The 15,763-nt window shown below is 33.3% G+C and overlaps 2 protein-coding genes, 1 long non-coding RNA gene and 1 other non-coding gene across 8 annotated transcripts; 2 read left to right on the top strand and 2 right to left on the bottom strand.

The window, feature by feature from the left end:
- Window positions 1–1,231: 1,231 nt before the first annotated feature.
- Window positions 1,232–3,079, bottom strand: prel (preli-like). Of its 2 annotated transcripts, XM_076401944.1 has the most exons (4): window positions 2,793–3,079; window positions 2,382–2,595; window positions 1,758–2,131; window positions 1,232–1,712 (listed from the first exon to the last, which is right to left on the bottom strand). In XM_076401944.1, the coding sequence occupies exons 1-3, from the start codon at window positions 2,879–2,881 to the stop codon at window positions 1,799–1,801; spliced, it is 636 nt and encodes a 211-aa protein (XP_076258059.1). In that variant the 5' UTR covers window positions 2,882–3,079; the 3' UTR covers window positions 1,232–1,712; window positions 1,758–1,798. The 2 variants fall into 2 exon arrangements, with proteins under 2 accessions (XP_076258059.1, XP_076258058.1); XM_076401943.1 differs by having other exon boundaries at window positions 1,232–2,131.
- Window positions 3,080–3,552: 473 nt separating this feature from the next.
- Window positions 3,553–3,625, top strand: TRNAK-UUU (transfer RNA lysine (anticodon UUU)). The gene has a single exon. It is a non-coding gene; the product is annotated as a tRNA-Lys (tRNA).
- A 20-nt stretch (window positions 3,626–3,645) lies between these two features.
- LOC143195080 (pyruvate kinase) lies at window positions 3,646–11,207 on the top strand. 4 transcript variants are annotated; one of them, XM_076401941.1, is made up of 11 exons: window positions 3,646–4,031; window positions 7,302–7,431; window positions 7,492–7,715; window positions 7,774–8,017; window positions 8,077–8,280; window positions 9,418–9,593; window positions 9,649–9,849; window positions 9,911–10,047; window positions 10,107–10,192; window positions 10,262–10,418; window positions 10,921–11,207. In XM_076401941.1, exons 1-11 carry the CDS (start codon window positions 4,005–4,007, stop codon window positions 10,931–10,933), a joined length of 1,599 nt encoding a protein of 532 aa, XP_076258056.1. In that variant the 5' UTR covers window positions 3,646–4,004; the 3' UTR covers window positions 10,934–11,207. The 4 variants fall into 4 exon arrangements, with proteins under 4 accessions (XP_076258056.1, XP_076258057.1, XP_076258054.1 ...); XM_076401942.1 differs by lacking the exon at window positions 3,646–4,031 and adding an exon at window positions 4,357–4,669; XM_076401939.1 differs by lacking the exon at window positions 3,646–4,031 and adding an exon at window positions 5,764–5,940.
- Window positions 11,208–12,053: 846 nt separating this feature from the next.
- On the bottom strand, window positions 12,054–14,319 carry LOC143195082 (uncharacterized). Its single transcript, XR_013005465.1, has 2 exons — window positions 13,390–14,319; window positions 12,054–13,324 (listed from the first exon to the last, which is right to left on the bottom strand). It is a non-coding gene; the product is annotated as an uncharacterized LOC143195082 (long non-coding RNA).
- Window positions 14,320–15,763: the final 1,444 nt, after the last annotated feature.

The following is a 15,763-nucleotide window of genomic DNA, read 5'->3' on the forward strand; positions in this document are numbered from 1 at the left end:
CCTATTCTACATTCATATTCATTTATCAATTATTATATCTTGTTTATTGATTGTTCAATCTCTTGGACTACAAGAAAGTTTCATCACTAGTCCATACATTATTCATATACCACAATGATTATTTCATTCTTTGGTATCAACAGTCTCTTGGATTTTTCTCGGCTGCTTAGAATATCTTCAAATAATTCTTGTTACTGAGACTACTTCATCAATTGCTGATTTCTTAAATAGTTATTATGTCTCAACAGTATATATATAGTACATCAATGCCAACACATGACTATTATATAGCCATTACCAATTTCTGATGTTTCTCTAGATTGTATCAATAAGGATGTAAAGGCGTACGGCCAAATGCCGACCCCGTCGGACATGCTTTGGTTATGTAGCATTCTTGTATACTAAAACCCCCTCAGTGCATTATCTGATCACTGCTGAATTCCATTGGACTGGAGATGGGATTATTAAGGAACTTTTTCTTTTTTTTGGGCCTAATATCTGAACTGGCTTTTTAGTTGGAACAGGTCGACTTTATCGATACTAAATCACTATGCTACGTTGCATGATTTAATATCAGGTTTAAATTATAAACTTGATTATAAAAATTAATTTCATGTCATTATTATTAGTGCAAACGTTTGGTGGATAAATTGCAGATGATCGGTTGGGTAAACAATTACTCCAGATCTGTAAATTAAATATGTCTGGAGAACTCTAGACTTGGGTTTGCACTTACACAAAACGCAAACTCACTCGGGAACTTAAATTTAGTGACCACAGTCGATGTCATTTGTTCGCTGAATGACTGTTCTAAAATTAAGACCTACTGGAATGATGCAGCCGCTAATTTGGAAGATGCTAAATCGAAGCGTGAAAACCGGACGTACCAAATACTTCAGCAGATTGAGTGATAGGAGCACCAAACGACGACATAAAATAATGAATGCAATCTTCAAAGCAACACAAGTCGCACGGTGAGCCGGGGATTAATGTCCCATCAAATGTTACAAAAGTATTCATGAAAAATAAATGAGATTTTAAATTACACAGGATAAAAGAATCGTGGTTGTGTATGTAAGATTTTGGCACTCTTATTTAGATTATCGTTTTTATTAATTTTCGCTCTGCTTTTGACTATACACATTTGCCATCACTCTTCACACATGCTTTATATATAGGAGATAACAGTCAGAATATAGGGAATGTGTAAGAAAACCAGAAGTAAAACTAATTAATGTTTCAATGTTTTTATTTATCTTACATATATAACTTAGTATACAATCATACTATTTATTAAATATTTTTAAAAGCTATGCCATCAACCTTTGAAATGCTTATAGTAATGTTATAGAATTTTTGTGAATTACCTATTTTTGCTTCGGCATAGCTTTAAATACTTCAATATGGCAGGCTAATAGGTAGTAGATATAATGCGAAAATAAAGGAATAGTGCTATAATTCATTAAGGTATGAAAATATCTACCATTATATCCAATAAACTGGATCTTATTACATCATTTAAAATGAATTATATTCTTATTTAGACTAGAATTAAAATTTCGTTTTGGTTTTATTAAAACACAATTAAAAAATCTTAACAACTATGTTTACTAATAGTATTTTAAATTATGGTTCTACTTTTTGTATCTTGCGATAATTGATTTGTGCCACGATAACTCCGTCGAAGAATTCATATAAAAACATCAATATATCTGAGGAATGTTATTCAGTCAATGAATTCACAAATTTTTACTTACAGTGAAATGAACCCTAATCCCTGATGACTTAAATATAAACCTTAAGATTGGTTCGGATTCAAACTGGCGTATATCGGGGCAGCTTTGCTTTTGGCAAGTTCAGAAGCATTAATAGCCGCGTCTTTGAGTTTGTGAGCTGCTGTCACAGTTAAGTGGGTATTGGGAATAACATTATGGTTTGGAAACATATTCTGTAGGACGTGATTAAAACCCCCAGCCATTTTCTGGGTATTTTTCCTCAGCCTGTCACATCCAAATGCGCATATTGCCCTACTAAATCCTCTAACTTGTGAGTCTATCCATACACTCCTCAATGCCTCAGTCTTTGAAGGATTATCTTTATTTTGTTTGTATACCACCTTTTCAGTAACATTCTGAAAAACGCATTGCATAGTACAAATAATGTACAAAATGAAATGTAAATTAATAAAAAATGATGTAATAAATATGTACTTTACATATGCCATATACATCCTCACATGAATTATTAGACATATTATTTTATTTATTAGCTAGTGCCAGTTGTTTAAGATGGCCCCAAAAAATGAATCAATGAGTGTATTATTTAAAACAGAGGTGTTTATAAGATTTTATGATGCATATCAGGTATGTCAAAACACTTACCATTACTTTAGTTAAACCCAAATTTCTTGTGTAAGTAATGAGAATTTTATTTTTCACATCAACAATACTTTCTTCAACAATATAAACATTTGCAGTGCTAATAAATCGCTTCGCCCAATTGGGAATGCTATTAGTTTTATTCAACAGTCTTTTTGTAAATAACTTTCCTGATCTCAACTCTCTACTTATGGTATCTTCACTTAAAACATGTTTACTAAAAAAAGGCTATGGTTAGTTACATAAACAAGCATTTAAAATGTGCTTGCTATAATTAGCGTGTCTATAAATAAAATTAAATAACAATACATTTCATTTACATATAAACAAGGTCACTGGCTTTTATAAGGCTATTAATTATTAGGGCTTGATTAGTATCTCTCAAAAATATATAAATAAATTAGGGATAACTACCTGTTTGGATTAGGATACCTCTTCCAAAAGGCTTGGGCTACTTGTTCCCAACTGTAATTAAAAAATGTTGTATTTTCAAAGAACCTCATGTTCGCGAATTATAGATGCGGTAATTTGACCTCTTTATGTAATGTAAAAGCTGTTCAATTAAAATACAGTATTTAGAGATATTTAAGACGATGTCTATCCATGCCTTGAAGACACTCCACACTATTTTTAGTTAAATCATTTGTACGGAAGATATCGAGAAACTTCAATCGTCAACTCACTGATATATAAAATCTAACCTAAAAAGGACAAGGTAAACAAATGAAAATAACCAGAAAAACAACCCATGTTGCCTATATTACTTATATAGAGAAACAGCACATATATTACTATTGGATACATATTTAAACTTTAATTTATGATATTAATTTTATTTATTCTGGCTCATAAATAATATAGAATATATTATATATTTTCAAATATTATTACGGATTTAGAAAATGTAGTGTAATGTTAATGTAGGGTTTCTAAAATAAGAAAATTTTCTATTCAAGCTGGCATCGCTGTAGAAATTTTCCAGTAGGAACGTGACTAAATACTCGTATGTCCTTGGCATTATAGATATATAATAATTGTAGGATTATAGTATTATTTATGTAACGTTAAATATGATGAAAATACAGTATAATTAATGGTATAATATATAAATAATTTCAACTTTATTATTATATACTTTTTGTAATATTTACTTATTAAAACAAAATTTCAACTGGCCCGGGTAGCTCAGTCGGTAGAGCATTGGACTTTTAATCCAAGGGTCCAGGGTTCAAGTCCCTGCTCGGGCGCTAATTTTTTTTAACATTTCATTCAAATTTCATTTTAGTTTCGTTCGGTAGAAATATTTTTTAAACACTATTGCTACTGATATTATCTAACGCAATATCATCGCTGAACAAATATCTTTACGTTCGCCGACCTGATAAACAAACATTTAATCGGCTGCCTTTTCTTATCAGTAAACATTGGGTTGACCTCTACGGATTATTTCTCAAAGTTAATATATGGATAACATTGATATCCAGTCATACTCTGGTCAGTCTTTAATGAATGTTGAGAGGCTCGGGATTACATCATACTAATCAATTAATAAGTTAAATTGGATCCATTCAATTTAGTCCGAAACCAGTAGTCGGCTTGGTAAACCCGTCAACATCAAAAGAGAAAATGAAAGCCGTAGAACGTCGAATTCAGGTAAACAATGTTTCTTTGGTGTGTTTTTAAACAAACGCAATATTTTAAATAGTGAGGTTTAGATTAACTATATAATAAATCAGTTCTTATTAAAAACGGATTTGCAATTAGTTTAGCGTCAATTTGAATAAACCGCAAAAACTATACGAAGCTAGATATAAAGTATAATCATATAAAATTATATATGATTTTTTCATTCAAGGACACTTCATTAAAAAAAATTACTTAATATGTAATATTTTTGTCATAGAACTAGAGGAGCTGCTTTATCATATCACACCCGGAACTCTTTTTTACATAAATCCATGTATTGTAAATAGCGCTTAACCTTGTACATTTTATTCATTTTAAACATTGAACTAGTCAACTTACTAGAATACTATTGTTTCTTGTTTTCCTGTTCCCTTCTATTGTATTAAAAACTGTGCAACGTAAGTCGTAACTTGGCAGGTGTGGGGGGAAGTTCCGATGAAGGGAATAATCTCTCCGAACTTACCTACCGGTGCTGGAATTAACCTTCATTTGACCTCTATCGTCTCACCGGGATAGTTGTCATTGCCGACTGACTACATTTTCGGCTTTATCTATTAAAACTCTTAACATTTCTTTAATATTGTGTTTAAAAACAGTTTACTAAGGTAAGAATGTTCTACATTTATTTGCTTATTACATTTGTATTATATCACGGAAACTATAAATTTACAAATATAATTTACGTGTTTTGCAGTTTCCAGTTTTTATTTAATAATACCAGTATAATATAATTCATGCGATATTTTTCCTCGTTATCAATGACTATATTTTGTATGTCGTATTGTGCAATAGTATTCTAAATCGTTTAATTTGTGGAAAATTCGCAACATGTTAAAAACATGTTGGTTAGTTCAGGGACAAGTTGGGTTGATTAATCTTATAAATGTTGAGGTAGAGCAGTTCAATTTCGGTGTTTAAAAACTTCTAATTAAAACTACCTAAAAGCTTTTTATTGGTTGTGTCATGGGAGTCATGAAAAAATTAAATTGTTGAGCTATAGCGAAACTAGTCAAAAAAGGTCCGTTAATGCTATAGTTTATGCAGATCTAATTTGGTATATTTTATAAAAATGTTTAAAGGGGCGATTTAGTTTAAAGGTGATTTTGACAAAGGGCAAATCAATATCACAACCGGTCCCCTTTAGTAAATTATAAATAACGATGACAATGACATTGATTTTTCTTTTAAGTGCTGATAACGATAGAAAATTGCAATTAGAGTAAGTTATCAATATAATATTGCATATTAAATGCTAAATAAGTATGTCAGAGGAATCAATACCTTAATATTCGACATTGTTTTCAATGTTCAACGTACTTACGGAAAATGCCGGCATGCCAGATGGTTGTATTAATAGACTGCTTATATTTAGATTCAACACTGATGTCAAACATCGGGATGATTGTATTTATAACATTCCCAACACATAAAAAATAAACTAATGATCCATTTCACAGGTTTCTCAGTGTAAAAACTTTTCCATCAGGGTGTTTTTAATTAGAATCTAGAGGGTGACTCTTATACTATTTCTCGTCACAATCACTTCGGACGTTAATGGTGACAATTGACCGGATAAACATATGGAAACAATCCGATTCCATGGATAACTTTACATAATAATTGTAAAAAAATAGATGTAAAATTAAAATAAGACCAGACAATAAGTACAATGGTAGGGGTTTTGAAATTTCTAGGTGGGAGTACTAGTTTACGCAAGGTTACTTCAAGCGCATTTAATAGTTGCTTAGATTTTGAAGCAAAAGTTTTCCGCTCGATTTACGGGAAATTTGTGCTGCAGTGCGGAGAAAATTATCTTGGCAACAGAAAGATGGTCTGGACAACGGTTAATGATAAGATCAACAATGTTAATCCCGAGGTTTGGATATAAATATTTCATTGATTGCTTTGTTTTTTTTTCGTATCCTTATTGCCTGTATTTATTTTTATATCATAATATCATACCTCTTTTTATCTATTGCCACTTTTTTTAATTTTTGGCCGCAATACCAGACACTTATATAAAAGTTGCACTTAATGGAACCACTATCGTAGACAGTTTTTGTTATATTGTTCGTATATATAGTGATTTCGATGTAGATTTATACTGTAAATTTTGCACGATTTTTTAGGTAGGTGTTTTTTGTCAATTGAAAAATGACTCTAGCTGGTTGCCATTGCCTTTAGCCAGTGAAATGTGGCTGTGAGGCCTCCATAATTTTCATCAGCTTAAATTAAAGTTGATGGTTCTCATTCTGTTAGTTTTATTTCGTCATTGTTACCGAATAGTTTCTTTAGAGTGTGTGAGGTATTAGTAAAAACATGAACTTGTTAATAAATAAGTCATGTAACAGAAAGAAAGTAAGATAGTTCAGCTTTATTTACTAAAATCCTATGATTTTTACTGTTTTTTTTGCGTTATCACGTTACATATGCTTGTTTTATTTTAAAAGATAATGCTGTGTAATTTGCGCAGTAAACAGTAATGTGTGTGTTTATTTAATAATAAAATGTGCATATTAATTTTTTACATTTTTACCTACTCAGTAATACAATCTCTGTAATAATTATTTCAATTGTTATGTCAGTCACTCATGTTCTATATTTCAAAGTTGGGTATTTTTTAAAAGCAGAATTAAAACATTTAACAAGACTCTTACAGAGAGATAATGTATGAAAATCATTGTGGTTTATTTAAAAAAAACTAAGGCAAAACCGCTATCATTTAATCCATGTTTGAACTGAGCTGTGTATATGCAGAGAGTAACGAAAACTAAAATCAATAAATTCTTAATAAACGGGGACAATATGTACAAATTTATTTCCTTCAAATTAGTATACTTTTCATCAGTCTACCAACCTCTGTAAATGACTGAATGGTGTCCGTATCAGAATTACGATAATATAAATCACTAAAAAATTACCTTTTGTCTCTTCAATCTCGATTGTTACTAGGTTTTTAAATTATAATTTCTACAATATGAAGTTGAGTCATGCGGACGTGTCGAGTCTCTGTGATTGATTAAATTAATAAACATTGGCACGCGTTTAGTTTTATCACAATTAAATAGCTAATTATTTGTATATATATTTATATTATCCTGAGATATCTGTATAGTGATATATGTTTATATAAACAAATTTTTTTTATTTTTAGCTTGTTCCACTCCCTATATATTATTTTTATTCAAATGATGGAATTTGTTATTGTTTGTATATTAACATCCAAATAATTTTTAGATGAGCGCTCAGATTTTGCCGTTCCAGCTTCAAGCTGCTGAAGCTAACACTCATTTGGAGCATATGTGTGCTCTGGATATCGATTCCAGGGCCTCCTATGTTAGATTGAGTGGCATTATCTGCACCATTGGTATGTATTAAGAAATTAATGTAAGGTATTACTGATGATGAAGTGTGAAATGTTTAATAGGACCGGCTTCTCGAGACCCAGCCACTTTGGAAAAAATGATGGAGGTTGGCATGAATGTAGCCCGTCTCAACTTCTCGCATGGATCACATGAGTATCACGCTGAAACCATCAAGAACATCCGCCAAGCCGTCGTCAACTACAGCCAGAAAATTGGCATGACCTATCCTCTGGCCATTGCTCTGGATACCAAAGGTCCAGAAATCAGGACTGGCTTGTTAGAAGGCGTAAGAATTATTAATGGTTTGCATTCCGGCTTGATTTTATTTGTTTGGATATTTTTAGGGTGGTTCCGCTGAAGTCGAACTGAAAAGAGGCGATACCATCAAGCTGACTACTGACAAAGCCTACGCCGAGAAAGGAACCAAGGATACTGTTTACGTCGACTATGACAATATCCAGAAAGTCGTTAAAGTTGGTAACAGGATCTACGTAGATGACGGCCTGATCTCGTTGGTTGTGAACCAGATACAGGGTTCGTTCCTGACCTGCACTATCGAAAATGGAGGGATGTTGGGAAGCCGTAAAGGTCAATTATCTATATCAGAGCCATATAAACTTTTACTTCATGTTTTTTTTTTAATTTAGGTGTCAACTTACCTGGTGTACCTGTTGATTTACCAGCCGTGTCTGAGAAAGACAAGGCTGACCTGCAATTTGGTGTTGATCAAGAAGTTGACATAATTTTTGCCTCCTTCATTAGGAATGGAGCAGCTTTAACAGAAATCAGAAACATCTTGGGAGAAAAAGGAAAGAAAATCTTGGTTATCTCCAAGATTGAAAATCAGCAAGGTGAGCTTTTATTGTATGAGAAGTTTCTTTGGTATATTTATCTGAAACATAGTGCATTAACTGTGACACTACAAATTAAATAATATTCGACATTGAAATTTGGCGTTCGCAAATTGTAAACTATCACTAAAATAATTATGAAATTTATCCAAGGTATTAATAATGGTTTTGGCAAAGCTCCAAATGTCGAGTGACAAGAAAATAATTTTAATTTTTTATTTCTGTAAAATACTAATATTTCATTCAGTAAGGATGCGATTGATATTGAAGTGGAATAAAATAACCTGTGTGTGAAGATTTAACCAAAATACCTTTTCTTATTTGAGCAGAGACTTGCGACTTCAGAATACCCAACAAGAAATAGTCTTGTCCTTCAGAAAGGAAATTAAATACCCATTGACCTATATCCTCTCATATGCAGAACTAATAGGCCCACTTTACCTTTTTTTTACCACTTTTTTTTTCTTTACCAATTCAATATTTACTTAAAGTTTATTACGTCAGCTCTGGTGAACCGTTCTCAAGTCGTTTAAGATAAGCTACCCAGGAGAACATTGAATACCCACGGTTCGTCAAAAACTCCGAAATTCATCGGGAAACCGGCGTGTCCATGGTTCCATTCATTTCTCAACTATTCTGCACCTTTCAGTTACTCAAAACTAAACAAGGCCTAACTTAAAAGGACTAAACAAGGACTTAAACTTAACAAGGCCATTTGTTCAACTCTATAACTCTATTCAACTCTGTGATAATATCAGCAGGAATGATAAGATCAGATAAAAGGTGTGGGTTTAATGGAATGTTTTCTTTTTGTTCTGTTTATGTTTTCTTTTTATTCCATTGAAAATGCTTTCTTGCTTAAATACATATACCATTGTAAGATTCCGCTGTCTATTCATGTCATTTTTAATGATTATAGTCGATTTAAAGTTGTGTGTCTGTTCTAATCCATAAATTGCCACTAAAATTTACCAAAAATTATTAATTATCTCTATTGATGACTTTAATGTGAAAGATTAAAAGACTGTCTGGTAACCAACTTTTTGACGAATCATATGATTCTCAGATCTAGCCTAAATAAATCTCTACCCCTTTACGTAAACATATAAATTCAGTAGGTTATTTTTTATTTTACAGGAATGCAAAATCTCGATGAAATCATCGATGCTTCTGATGGTATCATGGCTGCTCGTGGTGATTTAGGTATCGAAATTCCAACCGAAAAAGTATTCTTGGCGCAGAAATGCATGATTGCTCGATGCAACCGTAAAGGAAAGCCAGTCATCTGTGCCACTCAGATGTTGGAGTCTATGGTTTGTTATTAATGTACTTTGATGGATATCCTTGTCATTATGCTTTTAAAAACAGGTCAAGAAACCAAGGCCAACCCGTGCTGAATCATCTGATGTTGCTAACGCCATCTTAGATGGCGCCGATTGTGTTATGTTGTCAGGTGAAACTGCCAAGGGAGACTACCCATTAGAATGCGTCTCCACCATGGCCAATATTTGCAAAGAAGCTGAAGCTGCTATTTGGCAAAAGAGACTTTTCATTGACCTATCTAGCCAGGTAGATATATAGTTTTAAATAAATATTCTTCTAGATTAAACCTGTTATTTATTTTCTTTAGGTAGCCCCACCAGTTGATGTAGCCCACACAGTGGCTATTGCAGCTGTAGAAGCTTCATCTAAGAGCCTCGCCGCTGCAATCATTGTGGTTACTACCTCAGGTAGATCAGCTCATCTTGTTGCTAAGTATAGACCCAGGTAATGTTATTTATCCCTCAGAGTTTTACAGTTTTCCATGTTAAAATGTGTCATTTTAGATGTCCCATTATTGCTGTAACTAGAAATGCACAGACTGCTAGACAGGCTCACCTCTATAGGGCTGTCTTGCCAATTGTCTACGAACGTAAGTACATCAAAAAGTTCCCTTCGAATCAGACTCCATTCATAAGTTCGCATTTTTAATAATTTTCAGAGGAAAGACTTGAAGACTGGTTAAAGGACGTTGACGCTAGAGTTAATTGCGGTATTACCTTCGGTAAAGGTCGCGGCTTCATTAAGTCTGGCGACCCAGTTATCGTGGTTACTGGCTGGAAACAAGGATCTGGCTTCACCAATACTCTACGCATTGTGTATGTATCCAACGATATGGAATTAATTTGCAGTGCCACTCAAAACTAATAAGCTATTGCATGTGCTTGTTGTCCTTGTAGTAACTTTATTTTGTAGATGTGATATTTATCTTGTTTTTACCCATACATTTGTTATATAATCATGTACTACCTCCTATTACTAATCTGTGACCCCATATATTATGTACTAATCATTTATAATTATTTGTTGGGCAAGTATTATACTAACATCAATAAATATTTGCATTAACGTGTTTGAATTATATTGTGTATATATGTATTAGTTGCTGACGTCGTATTTATATAATATGTTTTGAAGCTGATAATGAATATTTGGCTTCAATCCATATATTTACTGTAAAAAACCTTGTATGATCTAAAAAAGTTGTTTAATTCTTTACCAAGGTATTAAAAAAAGATAATTCAAATGGTAGGAGTGAATGTGCTTTAACTATGGTGCATTGAAAATGAAGATTTATGTTTAATTTGATTTTTGTTTCAGAACTGTTGAGTAAAGGGAATTCTTGTTGTCTCACCTCATAAATAATAAAGTAATTTATAAGAAATAACATACCAGTTAGTTCCAGTGATAAGTATAAAATTACATGTCTTTCCTTTCTTAGTTGATCAAAATGTAATGTGTACTTGTATGTACATAATTTTACTTTTCCAAGTATTTCTTTTGAAGTCTTGGGCCTGTGGAAAATGTCTTAATTTATTTTAATTACCAAGTGATAATGATATTCATGTACTGTTAACACTGTAGTAAATAAAATGCTTGAACTTAAATATGTCTTTTTATTCCGTTTTTGTACCACCAAAAACGTATGGAGCAATCAATTAAGTTTTGCAGATATATGGAGTTTGGAACAATATATGTTATTCAAAGTATTAATTATTGTTAGTTTATTACAACTTTCGTGTTCAGAAAAACCCTGCTTTTAAAATGCTGCTAGATCAGAACTATGAATTAGACGCGGAGAAACGATAGCCAGTAGGAGTAATATCTGATGAATCCAACGGATTGTGCAGTCCGTCTAAATGATAACACATTATCAAAAAGGGTATTTATTTGGACCTTAATTGTGTAGAGGTCCATTTAAATATATATATGCATCTATAAATATATACTCTTTGGTTATCAACGTGAACGATCGGACCATAAACAGCCAAATATTGCCAAATGTTAGGTAATATAGATTATGTTTTTAAATAATTAACTTTGAAATATAAAAAGGATCCGCTAAAAGTAAGAAGAGTGTAGAATGTCCTCTGTGAGCGTGAGAAATAATACGTATGTATAAGAAACACGGAGGATGATAAATACTGTAATATCTGTCCAAATCTGTAAATATAAAATATATTATGTTATTTTTAATAATAATGTTATAATTAACCATCAGTATATTATTATATGTATTATCATTATACACTCGTTCCGTAAAATAACTTTTCTCTAAGCATATGCGTCGTGTAGTTGTTACAAATGGGAAAGAATTATTCAAATCAATACAGTTTAAAAGCCGAGCGTTGCGCATTTCCTCCATAAATCTCCTTGGCTGCAATCCATAATAAATGAACAGCAGCATCTAAATTTTAATATGTGAAAGGGCTTAAAAAATAAAAAAATATTAATTTACTTGAAAAAACTGCTTTATTTAACGGAAACAAAACTGTAAAAATGCAATTCTTCTGGAACGTTGGATGATCTACTCTACGTTTTTAAAAGCACTGCATTTAGTTCCGTTTTAACGAAATTAACAGTATACACTGATACCAAAGATAAGAAATACTTTTATTTCTTGGTAAATTAAATACGAATGAATAGTCAGGTACCATTTACGTAATTCCTCAACTATGCCGTTCTATATTTTCTTACATTCGGCCGTCCTGATTCCGTCCTCAGAACTGTAAAAGCGTAACATATATCAGTTTTCGACATAACAACTTAATTACGTATATTTCGTCAAAACAAATAAACAAAACTGCATAAAACAAATGCTCAAAAGTCAACCATTGAAAACTGTTTCAAAATTCCAATCAAATTCAAGACAACTACTAATACCATACTGCCGAAACCTTAACCATGACCTTGCCATCTTTGTCCGTTCGCTCATCCTGAACTATCAAATTATAAAAAAGCAGGATACTTAATTATCTTATTAAAAATATTTAATATTCATTTAAAAATTATTAATTTACAATATTGTTTTTTATAAATACCAAATATTCCATTTGTAGTGATCACAAATGCCTCATTGACAGCTAACCCTGCACCTGCAAGGCATTCATCGATTCTGGGCTGGACCTGGATCGATCCTGGATGTACCCCATGTCCATGCTGACTCCGTATAGCTACTGCACTCGCATGACCTCCTTCGGTCCTACCCAATCCGTCTTGTCTTCTTGCTCATCAATGACTAATGCTCCCACAATGGTACGACACCAATCTGGTCTTCCAGGTCCCATACATGTATCAATCTTCGTATACCCTTCATAATTCTTACTTCTTGAATGCCTCTAATCTCGGTGAACAAACACAAGCTTCACACGTTATCATCTCCAAATTCACCTATTCTTCACGAAGATCATTCATAACATCTATACTAGTCTGTATCAATTTCACATATTTTAATTCATCAAAATGTAATATTTGCTTACCAAAAAATGAGACACACCGTATAACATCATCACCAAAGTCAACGTAAATTAATTCATGTACTGCAATTAATGTCACAAAATTTCGGATGATATTTACTAAGTCTCTCCATCTCATGCCTTCGGACAATTCTTCAGATTGTCCTGCATGATCTCAATTGATCCTAAATATCACTTCACAGTATTCAAGTTCTCGTTCACTCCTTATTCAACCAATATATCCAACCCGTTTCAATGTATCTTCGCACCTTAATCATATAACTTCAATCAACATCTCAGCCAAGACACCTGCTGATATTCAATGTCAAATTACCTCTTTGTAAATCCTTAAAACACTAGACGTAGTCATCGCAAATTCGCATCGCAACTAAATCATATAGACCACGTCGTTCTACATGAGTTTAAACAGGTCGTCTTTCTAGTTGTTGAATCACCTAACAAGATTTTACAGAATGAATAATATTGTTCTTAAAATGTCACAGTATAAGTCGTGAGAAATTAAAGTCTTCTTCAACATGTTCAAACTATTTGTTATCTCCTTAAACAAGATAACATTTTTCCTTAACGGCATTGTTCAAACATATAAAATCCACGAGGTTATGTCATCAGTTTTCTATTCGGCAAGTAACACGGCGATCACATATACAAATTCCTAGGACAACAGCTTATCAGTTATTCCAGTATATGTTTTTTTCGGTCCCGGGCAATCGATATCACTTCTATAAACAATCGGTCCGTTTGTAATTAGACTGGTTTTCATTTATGTAGCGTCAGGTTAACCTTGGTCCACAGTGTACGTCGATATCTCGGAACTCACAAGTCTTTCACAGCGGCACTTTTCTTTACCGTAAATATTTCAAATGTTTATTTCAACCTTATCGTCTTCTCAGATTTCAAAACGGTCAAATTCGTAAACACGTACCAGATCCATTTTAAATTCTAAGACCATAATTCGTTCTTTATTTTTCATTTAAATCATACTTTACAGCCTCGATCGATGACACTATCATCTAACACGTGGTTGAGTTGACGTAGTTTACGATCAAAACAGAACTAACACTGTTCCTCGTAAAACTTCGTGCAGAAAAAAATTAATAATCCACTTAATACATATTTTTCTAGATTTTCAAACACACGGTGGAATAATAATACGTAAACTTTAATCGGCTCTCGAATATATTGTCTCTCATTTAATCAAATTCGAATAATGTACGTTTTCACTGAACTTTACTGCAGAATCCACGTAATGGTGCGATTAGTTCAACACTATCGCCGTTAATAATTCACTTTGTTTCTCTACATGAACATTTACTGTGTCTATCATCAAATTGTTTATTGAATCACTTCTATCTGGGTACAAAACTAAACTACTCTAAATCACAAACATTCTCTTCTTATTGAAACTTCTCAAAGTTCTCGGTAAACACTTCAAAGTACTTTTTATACACCACATTCAACTTATTCATCTTCATCAAACAAAACCATCTGGCAGTGCGCTTGTCAAGAATTCGTCCTATTACTTGTTAGCTAAATAACTTCTCAAAATTGTCTTTTCGCCATATGCCAATTCGGTCTTCTTGGAATTCACAATTTAACAAACAATCGATCTTCTTTAACATAATTTTCCTTTAGATTAGCACGTAGAACAACGGCGAGGCAACAAATTTTAGTCTCATTAAATTTTTTTCTTGAAACATCAACTCGAACAATGATCACAAACTCCACAAATAGAAAGTATCGCTCCTTCTCCGGCTTTTCGTAAAACATCAAACTGGAGGGTCAGTGCAGGATTAGAATCAACAGACATCTTAATATATTTCTTTTGAAACTCAATCCGGACAGTCACAAATTAAACTAACAAGAAAATCACACGTTGTTCCATTTTCTAATTTTCATTCTTCTTAATTGTTTCATTTTCGAACTCTGATAATTAACGTCGCCACGTCTCGGCACAAAGAACAAGCAGTCTCGGCTGTTATTCTCCTCGCCCAACGTCTCGTGATATTCCAGCAGGCATTATGGGTACTAAGATTTTCCATGATTCAACTTGTGCAACAACTAGACAGTATCGGTCTCAATCATTGCCCTCTAAGTCTTCATATGCAAAACCTCAGTAACCAATCTCAGTCACACGTTTTTTTTTTGGCCTGGAACCGGGTAGGGGAAACCTGTTACGGATACCTGGTCGGGAAGACCCGCAGGAATAAGCGAGTTGGACTGGTTATGTGGAGAATGCCTCTGGGCTACCCACTAAACCCCACCCTATCAGCTGATCCAATGACCCTAACTGATTTTCACTGTTAGTAAGAAGGGTGCCCGTAACGGGTAACACCGTTAAGAGGCACAAGGGCCAGGCAAGGACGTGGCGTCGTTATCACACCACGCAGCTTGCGATACATGAGTTAATCGCTCGCCGGAGAAAGTCGAGACAATTTGGAGTTAGAGCACGACGGGGTAGTGTCGGCTGTAATAGAATAAGGCTACGAAGAGCCGAATGAGTTATTGGCCTAAAATATCGGCCAGCTCGGTAATACATCTATTGTCCGAGAGACGAAGAGTGGAGAAATATCTCTAGTAAACCTCGGATATAAAATCGTGAACCTGGGGACGTCTGTATCTCTATGAATATGATTGTTCCTGGCGAACCAGGGGGTATTGGTTATTCTCCTGAGAATTTTGTTTTGAAA

This window comes from Rhynchophorus ferrugineus, unplaced genomic scaffold (genome assembly GCF_030347505.1).
Source record: "Rhynchophorus ferrugineus isolate W39M unplaced genomic scaffold, kcgeb_rfMv2 rfM4, whole genome shotgun sequence".
Classification (NCBI taxonomy): domain Eukaryota; kingdom Metazoa; phylum Arthropoda; class Insecta; order Coleoptera; family Curculionidae; genus Rhynchophorus; species Rhynchophorus ferrugineus.